The following is a 14,884-nucleotide window of genomic DNA, read 5'->3' on the forward strand; positions in this document are numbered from 1 at the left end:
ATGGATAAGACGTGGATTTGGCTTCCAAGGTATAACCTAAAATCTCTCGATCACACTTGTACTCGCCGATTGAAAGAAAGCTAACTTATTTTGTCTGATTCTTGTAGGAATAGCCACGAGTATTCAGAAGGAGCAACTAATTTCGTGAATTCGTCAGTAAGAAGATTGGGAAGTCTTCTTGAAATGTTATGCCCTTGTAGAGACTGCCGCAATCTGAGCCATCAGTCACTGGATAAAATTGTGGAGCATTTGGTGATTAGGGGTATGGATAAGAAGTATAAGAGTTCTCGTTGGAGTATTCATGGTGAAAAAAGAGATTCTGCAGAAGACAGTGTTCTTCAATGTGAAACAAAGGCATTTGATTTGTTTAAGACAGCATTCTCCATGGACGAAGGTGGTCCAAACCCGACAACTGACAACGAAGATGATGAAGCACCAGAGGAACTTGAGTTTACAAAAAAGCTAAGAGATGCTCAAACGCCATTATACTCGGGTTGTCTCAAGCACACAAAGGTTTCAGCTATCATGGGACTTTACAGATTCAAGGTTAAAAGTGGTGTGTCGGAGAACTACTTTGATCAGCTGTTGGTTTTACTTGAGGATTTGCTACCTGAAGACAATGTTCTTCCCAAGAGTTTAGCTGCAATCAAGAAATTTCTGAAGATCTTTGGGTTCGGCTACGACAATATCCATGCTTGCAAGAATGATTGCATACTGTATAGGAAGGAGTACGAGAACCTACAAAGCTGTCCAAGATGCAAAGTTTCAAGATGGGAAATGGATAAGCACAGGAATGAGATAAAGGTGGGGATTCCGGCAAAGGTCCTTAGATATTTTCCAATCAAGGACAGGTTTAGGAGGATGTTTAGATCAAAGAGGATGGCTGAAGATCTGCGTTGGCACTATACCAATTCCACTGAAGATGGTACAATGCGGCACCCCGTTGATTCTATCTCTTGGGCACAAGTGAATGCTAAATGGCCAGACTTTGCTGCTGATCCACGGAATCTTCGACTTGGGATTTCTACAGATGGGATGGACCCTTTCTCCATGCAAAGCACCAATCACAGCACATGGCCAGTGTTGTTAGTGAACTATAACACGCCTCCAACCATGTGTATGAAGGCTGAGAATATAATGTTGACTTTGTTGATCCCTGGTCCTACTGCTCCTGGTAACAACATAGATGTTTACCTAGCACCACTGATAGACGATCTAAAAGATTTGTGGGCTGAGGGTATTGAAGTGTATGACTCATTTGCGAAGGAAAATTTTAATCTCAAAGCCTTGCTGCTTTGGAGTATCAGTGACTATCCAGCCTTAGGAACATTGTCTGGATGTAAAGTAAAGGGGAAACAAGCCTGCAATGTATGTGGAAAGGATACACCTGCAAGGTGGCTTAAGTTTGTCTACATGGGTAACAGAAGGAGACTACCGCCTGGCCATCGTTACAGATATAAAAAAAGCTTGGTTTGACAACACTGTGGAAGAAGGGAATGCGAATAGGATACAAACAGGCGCTGAGATATATGAGACACTACAAGCTTTTACGAATGATTTTGGTAGACCTCTAGAGAAGGAAAAAAAAAAGGAAAAGACTAGAGTTGGAAGATGATGAGAGGGTAGTGGAAGAAGAGTGTGATGAATCAAATGAACTATGGCGGTGAAAGAAGAGATCAATATTCTTTGATCTACCTTACTGGAAGGTAAAAAGTATAGTAACTGACCTATATTATGTGATTGTTGTATATGAATATGCCTAGCAGTTTGTGTTAGGAGTTACCTGTTCGTCACAATATTGATGTTATGCACGTAGAAAAGAATGTGTCGGATGCTATATTGTCTCTGTTGATGCAAAGTGCGAAGTCAAAAGATGGGTTGAAAGCAAGAAAAGACTTAGAAGATATTGGAATCAGAAAGCACTTGCACACAAAGGTGAGGGGAAAGAAAACATACTTACCTCCTGCTGCCTACTGATTATCGAAGAAAGAGAAGACCTTAGAGGTCCTGATGGTTATTGTGGTAATATTGCGAATTGTGTTTCAGTTAACCCTCCAAATATTGGTAGTTTAAAGTCGCATGATCATCATGTCCTAGTACAGAACTTGTTACCAGCTGCATTAAGAGGGTTGTTACATAGTGGTCATAGGATAGCCATAAATAGATTATGCAGTTACTTCATTAGGTTGTGTCAGCGCATCATTGACCCAGAGAAACTTATATCCATGGAAACAGAGTTTGTGGAAACAATGTGTCAGCTGGAGCGCTTCTTCCCTCCAGCCCTTTTTGATATCATGTTTCACCTACCAATACATCTATCAAAAGAGGCACGCTTGGGAGGACCAGTTCACTTCCGCTGGATGTATCCCTTCAAAAGGTTTGATGAACTCATTTGCTTCAATATATGCACTTCCCGCAATGATGTTTGACTAATATTCATATTTCCTGAGTTATAGGTACATGAAAACACTAAAGGCTTTTGTGAAGAATTATGCAAGGCCATAAGCATGTATGGCTGAGGCGTATTTAGCTGGAGAATGCGTTGCATTCTGTTTAGAGTTCTTTAAAGATTCAGTACCAGTTCAAGAAGCAGTTAATCGTAATGAAGATGTCGAGACTGACACAATGGTGGTTGAAGGCCGACCTCTGCAGAAGGGTATAGAGGTTACCCTTTTAGATAAAGATAGAGACATTGCACATCGCTATGTGCTAATGAACATGGCATCTTTGGATCCATTTCTTGAGTAAGTAATTCTCTATGTTTCTTCTACTAGTTTTACTCATAAATTCATTTTCATATATTGTTGTTTAATTTAAAATCAGGATGCATTTGGAAGAGTTGCAAGCAAAGGATGCTCGATTGGATAGAAATGAAACTTTGTTACGGAAAAACCATACTGACCACTTTGCAGAATGGCTTAAAAATAAGGTTTCAAACTCCATATTCTTTTCTTGATTATTTTGATGACTGGTTAGCTTGTATCATGATGCCTGGTTAGCTTGTATCTTGAAGAACATGTCCAGATTTTAGTGAATTGATGTCTGAGTAGCTTATAGCTTGATGAACTGTCTGGATTTTTAATATTTTGATGACTGGTTAGCTTGTAGATTGATGATTGGTTTTCTTGTATATATTATCATGTTTTGATTATAATTTAAGTACCTCGGCTTGATGATCATGCTCTGATTTCTGTCGCAGATTCATTCAGACTCAACAGATAGTCATTCTAAGGAGATAAGGTGGTTGGCATTTGGACCAGAAATGTTGCTTTAGCACATAAAGGATTCATCATCAATGGCCAACGGTTTCATACTGATGCGGTCAAGCTGAAGACACAAAACAGTGGAGTAATATATGAAGCCTTTAGCATGTGTAGATCAAGTGCTCGAGATATGAGACAGGTCGCGAATATGATTACATACTATGGAGTGATAAAGGAGATTTCGGTCATCGACTATCACATGTTCATAGTGCCACTCTTTAGATGCAACTGGGCAAACACATCGAATGGTGTGAAGGAAGAAGATGGCTTCACTCTTGTTAACCTTCATATGAACCAAGCAGCCTATTTGAAAGATCCATTCATTCTACCTTCTCAAGCAAAACAGGTTTTCTACTCTAGGGAGGATGATGCTTCAAATTGGTATGTTGTTATGAGAGCACCACCTAGAGGTTATCATGAGTTGGAAACAGAAGAGGATTTAGGTGGTGCTCCTTTACCTTTCCAAGAAGTTGATGATATGGGTGATGAAGCTTCAGATGATGATAGTGTTTATGTTAGGGATGATTGTGAAGGTTTATTAGTGGTAGATTGATAGGTTGTATGCACTTGTGTGATGGTTTGTATAATTGTGATAATGTTGTGTTATGGAATTTAAATAATTATACTATTTTTTGGTTTTTCAATAATTTAATTTTTTTTATTTCATATTTCCGAATTAATTATTAAAACAAATCAATTCACTAATTATTATTAATTAATTTCGGATAATTAAAAAACTAATTAATAACACAAAACATTTGCTATCTTTGCTACTGGGAAAAATCAAATTATTAGGTTATAATAACATTTGTCAAACGTTATTATAAATATTAACAATTGCATTAAAAAAGCGCTATTGTTATAAACTTAATAATAGCACAAAGGAAAACCGCTATTAAAAGGGTCGGACCTTTTATAACGGGCGATGTCAGAGCGTCCAAGGAAGCGCTATTAAATATGAATCATAGCGCTTTTCGGGCGCTATTACTACCCACATTTCCTGTAGTGAACTATGATTACTGACACTCAACAAACGCACGACGGTAGTACCATCAATGCCAGCATTAAGAAAACCCCTGCTAGGAATGCCATCACGGTCACTGCAGACGCAAACATCGCGGCATTCGAGCAGATTAAGGAGATGTTCGCATCCGCCCAGAAGAGGTTGGACGAACAAAATAAACTCATGGGCTCTCTCGCCAAACAGGTTGAAACCCTAACGGCGAGAACCAAAAATATTCTCCCGCGCAGGGCCACTAAAGCCCGCATGGTGATAGTGCTCAAATTACCCAGTAGAGCTTACTCTCTCAAATAAGAGGTACAGCTGTAGTACTTAGGGATCGAATCACGAGGAGCTAGGGAACCAATTAAATGAAATCTACTAATCAATCATAGGCAAGGTTGGTTTATATGATGAAAGTAAAAGTAACAATTCCTAAAATGAGTAAGGTAGTTGCTCTAACTAACAATATGATGGGTTGTTTAAATGTGATAAAGAGTGCTAGACATAGGGCTTTTATTCAGGAATGGAGATTATAATCTCTATAAATGCTTTAATAAGTTGCTTGCATGGTACTATAGATCTCAGCCGCTTAACTCAAGTGAAGTATCACTGGTTAAATAATCTAGATCTCTGGCCTCAACTGTCGTAATATTGGCGCAGAAAAGAGTCGATCGATATCCTTTTGAGATATCGAGCGATACACCTTTCGCAGCGCCGATCGATTCACATGTCGGGATATCGATCGACGGCTTCTAGATCTGCTTAGGCGCGAGCCGAATATGAACACAAGGTCTCAAGGAGGAGCTATCGCTCTTCTCAATGGGAGACAGGCAAGTTCAAATGGATAATTCAAGATAATCAAAGATCCTAGTGATCTATGTTCTATTTAGCTAATCTAAAACAAGCATATGGTGCAATCCATTTGATGAACACCACAACTTAGCAGTTATAGTTTGGGGCTAATCACACAAACCTATTTAAACCCTAGATCTAACAAGTAGACTACTCAGACATAGCTAAGCAATTCATGACAATAGATAGATGAAAGAATTGCATAGATAGAAATAAGTAGAAATACAAAAGGAGATGAGAAATCTCTCCAATCTATCAAAACAATAAAACTCTAGTCTCTCTCTCACACTCTCTGCTTTTCTCTTGAAGGTTGTTTTTAGCTTGCCGTCAAAAAACACTTAGCAGGAGGAATATTTAAGCATTTCAATTAGGTTAAAAACTCGTCAGGGGCAATCTCGTAATTTGGTGAAGTCTTGGTGAAGTAATCGGCTAAACCATTTCGTCCTCGATATCGATCGACAACACTGGATATGTATCGATCGATTATAATCTTCTAGTACGCGGATCTTCTCAGCTACATCGATCGACAACTCAGGATGAGTATCGATCGATTATAATCGCAATGTTGACTTCCGACTTGATCTTGAATGGTCAACTCGGGTATATCATCTCTTGTACTCCAAATTGCTCCAAAATCATCACTTTCTCACAAAATGCTCCTGAACCTGAAAACATACCTAACAGGCTAGAAAACTGATTAAATATATAATAAAATACTAGTATACCATGGTTAAAAACGGGTAAAATCCATGGTATATCAACTCCCCCAGACTTACTCTTTTGCTTGTCCTCAAGCAAAAATAGTAGTCTTTGGAAAAGGTTTGAAAACAGCAGGAACTCAAAGATTCAAAATATTGAAATCATCACTCTATGGTTTGCAATTCATGTCTAAACATCCTAATCACAGAAGTTCATTATGCCTTATCCTAGCTTAGCAACCAAACTTATCTAGTCAACAACTTAGCAAATCTCATCTGACATTCCCCTCTACTAACCTCATTTCTTAACATAAAATAAAAGTGCAGGCTTTACCTTGGGAGTATCGATCAAAGGACACATGGATTCAACTCAAACAAGTATCTGAACACACAGGTAGTCTTCTCTGATCCCTTTCTCCCCTCATCTCTCTTCTCTGAATCTCTTATTAGTTTCAATTTCAACAGGTTTCGATGCCACATAAGTCATCTAGTCCATCTCATTGACATTTTGCATTGTAACTCATACATTTTTGGCAAAGTGTAGCGAATAATGGGGTTTGGTACTCAACCTATCCCTCGTTTCCACAATGTGTGATCATCCTTGAGATTTAGAATACTGGGGTCGCAGGAGACACTCCTACCCCTCTGCCTCTCAAGAAATCATTTCAATCTTTTATAACATAAACTTAGATCTCGAGACGCTGAAGAGAGAGAAGGAAGGGAACGAGATACACACAGACTTTTTACCTTCCAGACTTGTAAGAGGATTCCGATCCAGTGATTTCCAAGCCCCAAGACAAGCAAATAAGTCAGTATTAGTGTTGAAGGTCAGCTTTGGTTCCTTCAAACAATCTTAGCTAGTGAATATAGATGACGGGTTGATCCACTTTAGTATCTTTAGTACTATCTGCAATCAGTAATCTAGAATGGTGCTAAAGAGTGGTCAGACAATCAAATATAAATCTATATCAATGTTCCTATTTAATACTTATGCGAAAAATAATTTTGAAAAACAATTTAAATAAAAACCAAAATAAAAACACATATTAGTAAACTCCCCCCCCCCAGACTTAAATTACACTGTCCCAGTGTAACACAGCCGGTGGTAAGGTAAAGAAAATAAATCATAATTAATAAGTATAACAAGTTAGAATGAATAAACCTGATCGACAAGCTGTCGATCGATTCGTAGTGGTATATGTCGATCGTTGGTAATGGTCGTGTTGTGTCGAGCGATATGAATGGTGAATGTCGGTCGACGGAATCATCATTCGACTTGGATCTAATAAAAACTGCAAAATAAATTCGAAAAATAAAAGCAAAAATGAAAAATAATAAAATAAAGGAAAATAAAAGAAAACCTAATAGTGGGTTGCCTCCCACTCAGCGCTTTGTTATAGTCATTTAGCTTGACTGTGGTAGGTGAGTGACTCATGGGGTGCAGAAACTGCTGATTACTGGACAGCAATCATCAATCTTGTGTCTCCTACTGTTGAACCATGTGGCAGCGAAGCTTCTTGTGGCATCATCTGACCTTAGTTGTTTCTTATCTATCTTGAGGACTGTATCTTGAAGTTTCCTCACAGAATTCTCAATGTATTCGATGTTGCCAACCTTCCTGTCGATGGTCTGGTAGGTATATACGGACAATTCCTTCAGCTCACTCTGTAATGCATCGATCCTGTCAAGAATAAACTGATCTCGGTCTGCTAAGGACTCGGTGTCGATCGATGCTACTAGATGCGCGTCGGTCGTTTCGCTGAGAGGTCTGTCGGTCGACTCAGAATCTACTGTGTCGATCGATTGTGAGCATTGGCCTTGGTACGCAAGAATTCTCTGCATATTGCTTATCTCATTCTTCAATAGACCAGTAGCTCTACAAAGGTTGGTCACTCTTTCGTTGAGGGTGTTGTCAATGTCATCACTTCGTTCTATGAGTCTCTCCTCCATAGAATTCATGGCTTCGTACTGCTTATGTTTGATCTCATCAACTTCTGTTGTGGTGCATGCTCTCTTTGCTGGTGGTGGCTTGATGTCGATCGATATTGGTCTAGGCCTGTCGATCGATGTCGCGGTTCTGTCATGACGACCAAGATGATCTTGAACTATGCCCATGTCTCTTTGTAGCTCGTTCAGCTATCGTGACAGTGTATCCAGGTATCGCATGATAGGTGAACATAAAAGATCATGCTTCTCTTCGTATGCGCTCATCCTATCTTCCAGTGCTGCGAACCTTGTGTCGATCGACGGTGAAATCAGTGTGTCGATCGATGGAGACGTAGCATTCTTAGCTTGATCTTTCTTGAGAATTGATGCTATCTCTTTCTGTAGAAGATCGATCCTCTTGCTTAACCATTCGACATTTTTGCTGAGAGGGCTGTAGACGTCTCCAATCCGTGAATTGATGTAAGCAATCTCCCATTCATCTTTCTTGGGTGATGAACATTCTGGTCGGTCCTTGGATGTAGTCTTGCCGATGTCGATCGATAGCACAGGTACTGTGTCGATCGATACTTGTGGCGTAGCTTCTTTCTCAATCATGGTTAATATGTTTCCAAGCTCCACTCTTACCTCAGCAATATCACTCTGGAGGTCCTTGTAACTGACATCCAAAGGCTGGAAAGTGTCTTCCACCAATGTGTGCATGTTTGCCTCAAGGTGTGCCTGAGCTCTCCATACATCAGTCACCATATCATCTATCTCCTCTCTACTGTAGGATACTGGTGGTGGTCTGTATGCATGGTAAGGGCGTGTGTGTACTGGAAGGCGTAAGCAACCTCTGTGAAAAAGGGATGCTCTCTCCAGAATTCTTCTTATTTGCTCCTTGGTAACATGGATGATTTCACCATCAACTCCTCTAGCATAGCCAAACTCATCTCTGTAGACACCATATTCATCCTTGGCTTCCCATTTGAATCTCCTGGATCCATCAGTATTGAAGGCACGTCGTCCAAACTCCAATCATCTGTCGGGCGATCTGACTCTTGGCATGTCGATCGATCCGGGATAACCGCCGTCGATCGACGGTGATGAATCGATGTCGATCGATGGTGAACTCCTGGGTTGACCGAAGGCATGAGGAACTGTATCCTCCCTTGTGTTGACGTGGTGGTTGTCCTGGACGTGAGCTAGGATGTCTGGATGGCCACGTTGCTGTGTGAACAGGTTTTCTGGTCCATTAGCAACTTGGAGGATGTCTGTTATGTCTTCTCTGGTTATGTGCAGAACTCTTCCATCCATTGCTCTTGCATAGCCATCTGTGTCCCTGAAATTTCCAAATTCATCAGGTATTAGTGAAACGTTCCTGATATCATAAGGTTCATGAAATCGAGATTGAGTGGATGATTGTGACACAGATCTCCCTAGACGCGAGCCGAATATGAACACAAGGTCTCAAGGAGGAGTTGTCGCTCTTCTCAACGGGAGACAGGCAAGTTCAAATGGATAATTCAAGATAATCAAAGATCCTAGTGATATATGTTCTAGTTAGCTAATCTAAAACAAGCATAGGGTGCAATCCATTTGATGAGTACCACAACTTAGCAGTTATAGTTTGAGGCTAATCCCACAACCTATTTAAACCCTAGATCTAACAAGTAGACTACTCAGACATAGCTAAGCAATTCATGACAATAGATAGATGAAAGAATTGCATAGATAGAAATAAGTAGAAATACAAAAGGAGATGAGAAATCTCTCCAATCTTTCAAAACAATAAAACTCTAGGCTCTCTCTCACACTCTTTGCTTTTCTCTTGAAGGTTGTTTTTAGCTTGCCGTCAAAAAACACTTAGCAGGAGGAATATTTAAGCATTTCCATTAGGTTAAAAACTCGTCAGAAGCAATCTCGTAATTTGGTGAAGTCTTGGTGCAGTAGTCGGCTAAACCATTTCGTCCTCGATATCGATCGACAACACTGGATGTGTATCGATCGATTATAATCTTCTAGTACGCGGATCTTCTCATCTACATCAATCGACAACTCAGGATGAGTATCGATCGATTATAATCGCAATGTTGACTTCCGACTTGGTCTTGAATGGTCAACTCGGGTATATCATCTCTGGTACTCCAAAATGCTCCAAAATCATCACTTTCTCACAAAATGCTCATGGACCTGAAAACATACCTAACAAGCTAGAAAACATATTAAATATATAATAAAATACTAGTATACCATGGTTAAAAACGGGTAAAATCCATGGTATATCACAGGGGGAGAAGTCTCAACTTCGAAACTCCATCGGACAGAATTGCAAACAAGCTGAACAATTCGTCAGGACAGAACCCTGATGAAGTAACTTCAACTGCCACGCAGCCAGCCACATAAATTCTTCCACCTCCCGCTCGGGACAACGAAGAGAACGAGGCTGAGCGCATTAACTTGGACATCAGTGATCGGTCCGATCCGTCGGAGGAAGACGATGACATACATCCATGAAGGACGTGAAGCCAGTGCGCACGGCAAGACACATCATTCGAAAAACCCATGAACTAAGATGAGGAAAACCTCTATTGGGTTGAACATGAGGAACTGGCCGAGAACCAGGGACGGATCAGCCGCAGCAAACGCCAACAAACTTGGAAAACTGCTGGCGGTGAGAGTGAGATCCACTGTCTCCGCGAGTACATCACAAAAACTAAAGAAGAGGTGAAAGCGGTAAAATTGCAGATTCACCACGCAACAAGCGCCACTCCCGAGATTGACAGACTTCTCGAGGAAGCGCAAAAACACCGTTCAATGTTCGCATCACAGATACGACCGTCGATTCAGCTATCCCCTCTCTAAAGGGGGGGGGAGGGGTGGGTACATATATGTTTACTCGTATATGATATACCATGGATTTTACCCACTTTTAACCATTGTATATAAGTGTTTTAGAATATATTATATGTGTTTTGTAGCCTATTTTGAGTATTTACAAGTTGAGGGACGATTTGGAGGAAAGTGGTGATTTTGGTGTCTTTTGGAGTCTTTTGTGTGCAGAGCTGTACAGACGCATCAGATGCTTAGCTATGGATGGAGACCTTCCCACCGTTAGATTTTTTCTCAATTTTGACACACGTTAGAGCTTTGAGTTACCTTTCCAATGTCACTGGTTTGAGGTCAATCAGCATCTTGTATCAGAGGTTATGCTTGTTTTACTTAAGAGGGATCAGTCTGCCTCGTGAGAGGAATCTCTCGAGAAGAGAAACATAAATCGATCGATGTAGCACACTGCATATCGACGATTTGGATGCCAGAATGCGGGTCGAGTATATTTAGTGCCCGACTGAAGCCCATGAAACACCAAAAAGTTACCAAAATACCCTTGGACGACTAGAAACCTTATTTATGTATTTTCTAAGCCATTGTTGACAGCTACGCTTTCTTTACTTCATTATTCATTGTTCTTAGTTAGAAGAGAAGAGGAGAACTCTTTCAGAGTCCTCTTGGATTTATTTATGTTTTTCATCTATTCATCTATGATTTCTGTGACAAACTTTATGTCTGAATATATCCACCTGTTAAGTTTAGGGTTCAGACAGGTTATGAGGGATTAGCCCCAAATATAGAATTGCAAAGTTGTGATATTCATTATTGAAGATTGTTCTTAATGCTTCTTTAGGAGTAATTAACATGAATTTGATTGTACATTTATTATCTGACTTCTCTTCTCTGAGATAGATTGATAGATACATTCAATAGTTGGTCTAAAAACTCTAGTGAACATATATTCAGCATGCGCTCAAAGCTTGCTAGAATCGTGTCGATTGATTCTCCTATAGAGATATCAATCGAGACGACGAAAGGCATATCGGTCTATTCTTCTATAGAGACATTGATCAATGCTTTCCTAGATTTTTAAAACGAGAGTTGGAGATCTTAGATCTAGTAATAGATAACCTAAGCATCGAGAGTTGATCGGTTATTCTTATTGTTGAGTTCTATAATATCATGCTTTAGTCTCTATCATTATAGTCCTGATATCCTGAATAAAAACTCTAGATCTAGCAAACCATCCTTCCATCAAACAACTCTATGCCAAGCTGAACGATTGTCTTGTTCAACTTGTTTACTCCTTTATTTATTGTAATATTATATTTACTGTCTTATAAACTAATATCCTATTTTAATCATATAACTATTAGATCTAGTGTGTGCCCTAGCTCCCTGTGAATTTGATCCCTTAGTACTACAAATCGACCTCTTATTTGAGAGAGTATAAATCATTCCTTGGGATAATTTTAGTGATATCAAATTTGGCGCTGTTGTCGGAGAGCTTTGATCGCCATTAGATTTTATCTAGTTAGATATAGTCTAGGTTTTATTATTGTTCAAAAAACTCATAAATTTTTTCTTGTGTTTCAGGCACATAGATATGAATACCAGAAGCCACAAGGGAATAGGGCTCTTATTAGTAGAGCCACTGGATTTGGAACGTGTAATCCATAAGTCTAAGAGGGCAGTCAACACCCTCCAAGCAGCTATCAATAGCGTAGAAATCCGATTATCGATCGATGCTGATCATACAGTATCGATAGTGATACGCCCAAAATCGGAAGGATGGCTTTGGCCGGGTGTTGGATATGATCCGAGAAGGCAATGGCATTTCTGGAACTGAGATGGATTGAAGGGATCGGCAAGAGATGCGGAATGGCTCCTGATATACCCACGATCTAAGGCTAACCCCCTAAGAACGGTTGTAGTGCGTTGGTTAACCACAAAATAACACACAAAATGATTGGCTGACCACCAAATCAACAAGCCGGTTCAAACCGATGAACTAGTTAAAGAACTCTCTCTCTCTCACTTCGAGAAGAAACAAAAATAAACTCCAAAATGATTTGATTTTATTCATGAAATGAATTACATATTTATAGTAGAATGAATCAAAGAAAGATTTAAATAATTGTGGAAAACTAGAAGCATAGAAAACACAAACAAAGACTAAGACTTTTTATGGAAAACCGAAATGTGGACTATGACTTTTGACCAGAGTTTGAATGCATCTCTCCTAGGCACAACTTTTACTCATTTTGTTAATATTTCTTGATGCAAATGGGCAGGAGACTATCAGCAAAGGCCTGGTTGAAATTGGTGTAAAATGGACCCAAATTTAATTTGTTATTAATTTTTTTGTGGGAAAAAGCCCATTTCGCCCAGTAGCTAAACCAGCTCCTTCTTCAGTGTTACTTAACTCATCCAGCTCCATAGTAGTGTCACTTATCTCACTGATATATGGTGTTTTATACATCATTGTATATATGTTTTCTAATTGGTTTTCAAGTCTTTATCGAGTCTTTCTAGTCCTTTTCGAGTCATTACAGGTCTGGAGTTGCACTGGATGGGAGATGGACCTGCTGGAACAAAAGAAGCAGAAAACAGTGCAGTTTGGTGATTTTCACGCAGAACAGTCTGATGATTGTTCCCGATCAAGCGGAACAAGCAGACGGAGTGATCCCGCGGTTGTTCCCAACGAATAAGGAAAATACAACATCTCGGGATTTGCCCTAATTATCCTCTTTTTCTCTCTGGCCGCCGGTGGCTTTTGATATAACTTCTTTTTCTATTTTTCTACATCATTCTACGCTATTCTAGACACAAGACTCCATTGTTGGGATTTACTTATTTGTAAAGGGAGAAGGATCTCTACACTCTTGAGAAGAATCCTGAACCCTATCTCTTTTATTTTATTGATTCAGCATGTTTTCTTCATCTGTTATATCTGTGTTCTCAGTTGCTATGGCTGAGTAGTCGGCTAGCTTGTCTAGGGTTCTAGGGTGTTGATTTCGTGAGCTAAACATAGATAAGTGAATCCATTGATTGTCTTCATTCATAACTGTTCTTATTGCTTGCATTAAACTGGCCGCTTAATGTTAGATCATAGGTTTAACCTGTTCATTAACCGTGTAATAGGTTGCTAGATCTGTTTTGAATGAGCATTGCATCCCTAATCAGCGAAAGTAGATATTAGGGTGTTTTGTGAACCTTTCGGACTTGATCTCTATTGCTTGCGATCGCTTCTCACCTCAACGACAGTTAGACGGTGAGATCGATCAGCATAGTGAGCAGTACCACGACAGTGGACTGTTCTACTTGAGTGATCCGAGTTCTAGGCTGTTCTTATTAGCACTTGAATAATTGTTTAGCTCACAAGTATTAGCACCCGATGAAGTAACCCTAGGCTGGCTTCTCTTTAATCTGAATTCACATTTACTTTATTTTATTTGCTGCTTGTTACAAAACTCAAAACCCCCATATTGTTTTAGCTTAATATTGATCCTATAGAAATAAAGTGTAAGAGTTGGTCTCTGTGGATTCGATCCTAAAGTGCTACATCGACATACCATTCGATTGTGGTAGTGTGCACATTAGGTTAATTGGTGTGCGTGAACACGAATATCAATTTGGCGCCGTTGCCGGGGACCATCTTTTTTACCTTTATTTTTCGGTTATTTATTTAGTCTAAGACCTCTAACTTGCTCTTTTCTTTTTGTTGCAGGAGATCGCAAGGTTTAGAAAATCAGAACAGACAACAGCCAAGGCCTACTGACACCACCATGGGTGATCACGGTCATCAAGGTGATCTCGCTGCAGCAATGCAACTGATGCAACAGCAGATGCTTCAGATGCAGCAGACCATCCAAGCTCAGCAAGCAGCTGCAGAACAATCTGCTCAACAGGCTGCTCTCGCGCGGCAGGAACAAGCAGCGCAGACTGTTCCAATCGGGGAGAGAAACCTTCCGCGGAACATTCCTACTACGCGCTCTGCCATTGTTCCTCCACTCTGCACAAGGCAGGACTTCGAGATCAAGCCTGCTTTGATTGATCTGGTGCAGAGAAAAATGTTCTCTGGTCTCTCTGCAGAAATTCCAATGGAGCATATTGAGAATTTCGAAAAAGTCTGCAGTTTTACTCGTGCGAATGGTGTGCCACCAGACTACATCAAGTGCATGCTATTCCCATTCTCTCTTGATGGAAAAGCTGCACGGTGGTTGAACTCCCTCCCTACCGGCTCTCTCAGTTCATGGGAACAGGTCCGATCAGCGTTCCTCAACCATTTCTACTCTAAGGCGAGAACAGCT

General features: G+C 40.1%; 1 protein-coding gene across 1 annotated transcript; it reads left to right on the forward strand.

Moving 5' to 3' along the window:
- LOC130498095 (uncharacterized) lies at positions 1–2,505 on the forward strand. The gene is made up of 4 exons (XM_056991444.1): positions 1–29; positions 108–1,417; positions 2,047–2,377; positions 2,457–2,505. Exons 1-4 carry the CDS (start codon positions 1–3, stop codon positions 2,503–2,505), a joined length of 1,719 nt encoding a protein of 572 aa, XP_056847424.1.
- Positions 2,506–14,884: the final 12,379 nt, after the last annotated feature.

Source organism: Raphanus sativus, chromosome 7 (genome assembly GCF_000801105.2).
Source record: "Raphanus sativus cultivar WK10039 chromosome 7, ASM80110v3, whole genome shotgun sequence".
NCBI classification, from domain to species: domain Eukaryota; kingdom Viridiplantae; phylum Streptophyta; class Magnoliopsida; order Brassicales; family Brassicaceae; genus Raphanus; species Raphanus sativus.

Bases quoted from the DNA above. Each gene is read 5' to 3' on its own strand.
- LOC130498095 (XM_056991444.1), top strand. From the start codon at position 1: ATGGATAAGACGTGGATTTGGCTTCCAAG. The intron at 30-107 runs GTATAACCTAAA...TGATTCTTGTAG, and splicing joins ACGTGGATTTGGCTTCCAAG to GAATAGCCACGAGTATTCAG. The intron at 2,378-2,456 runs GTTTGATGAACT...CCTGAGTTATAG, and splicing joins TGGATGTATCCCTTCAAAAG to GTACATGAAAACACTAAAGG.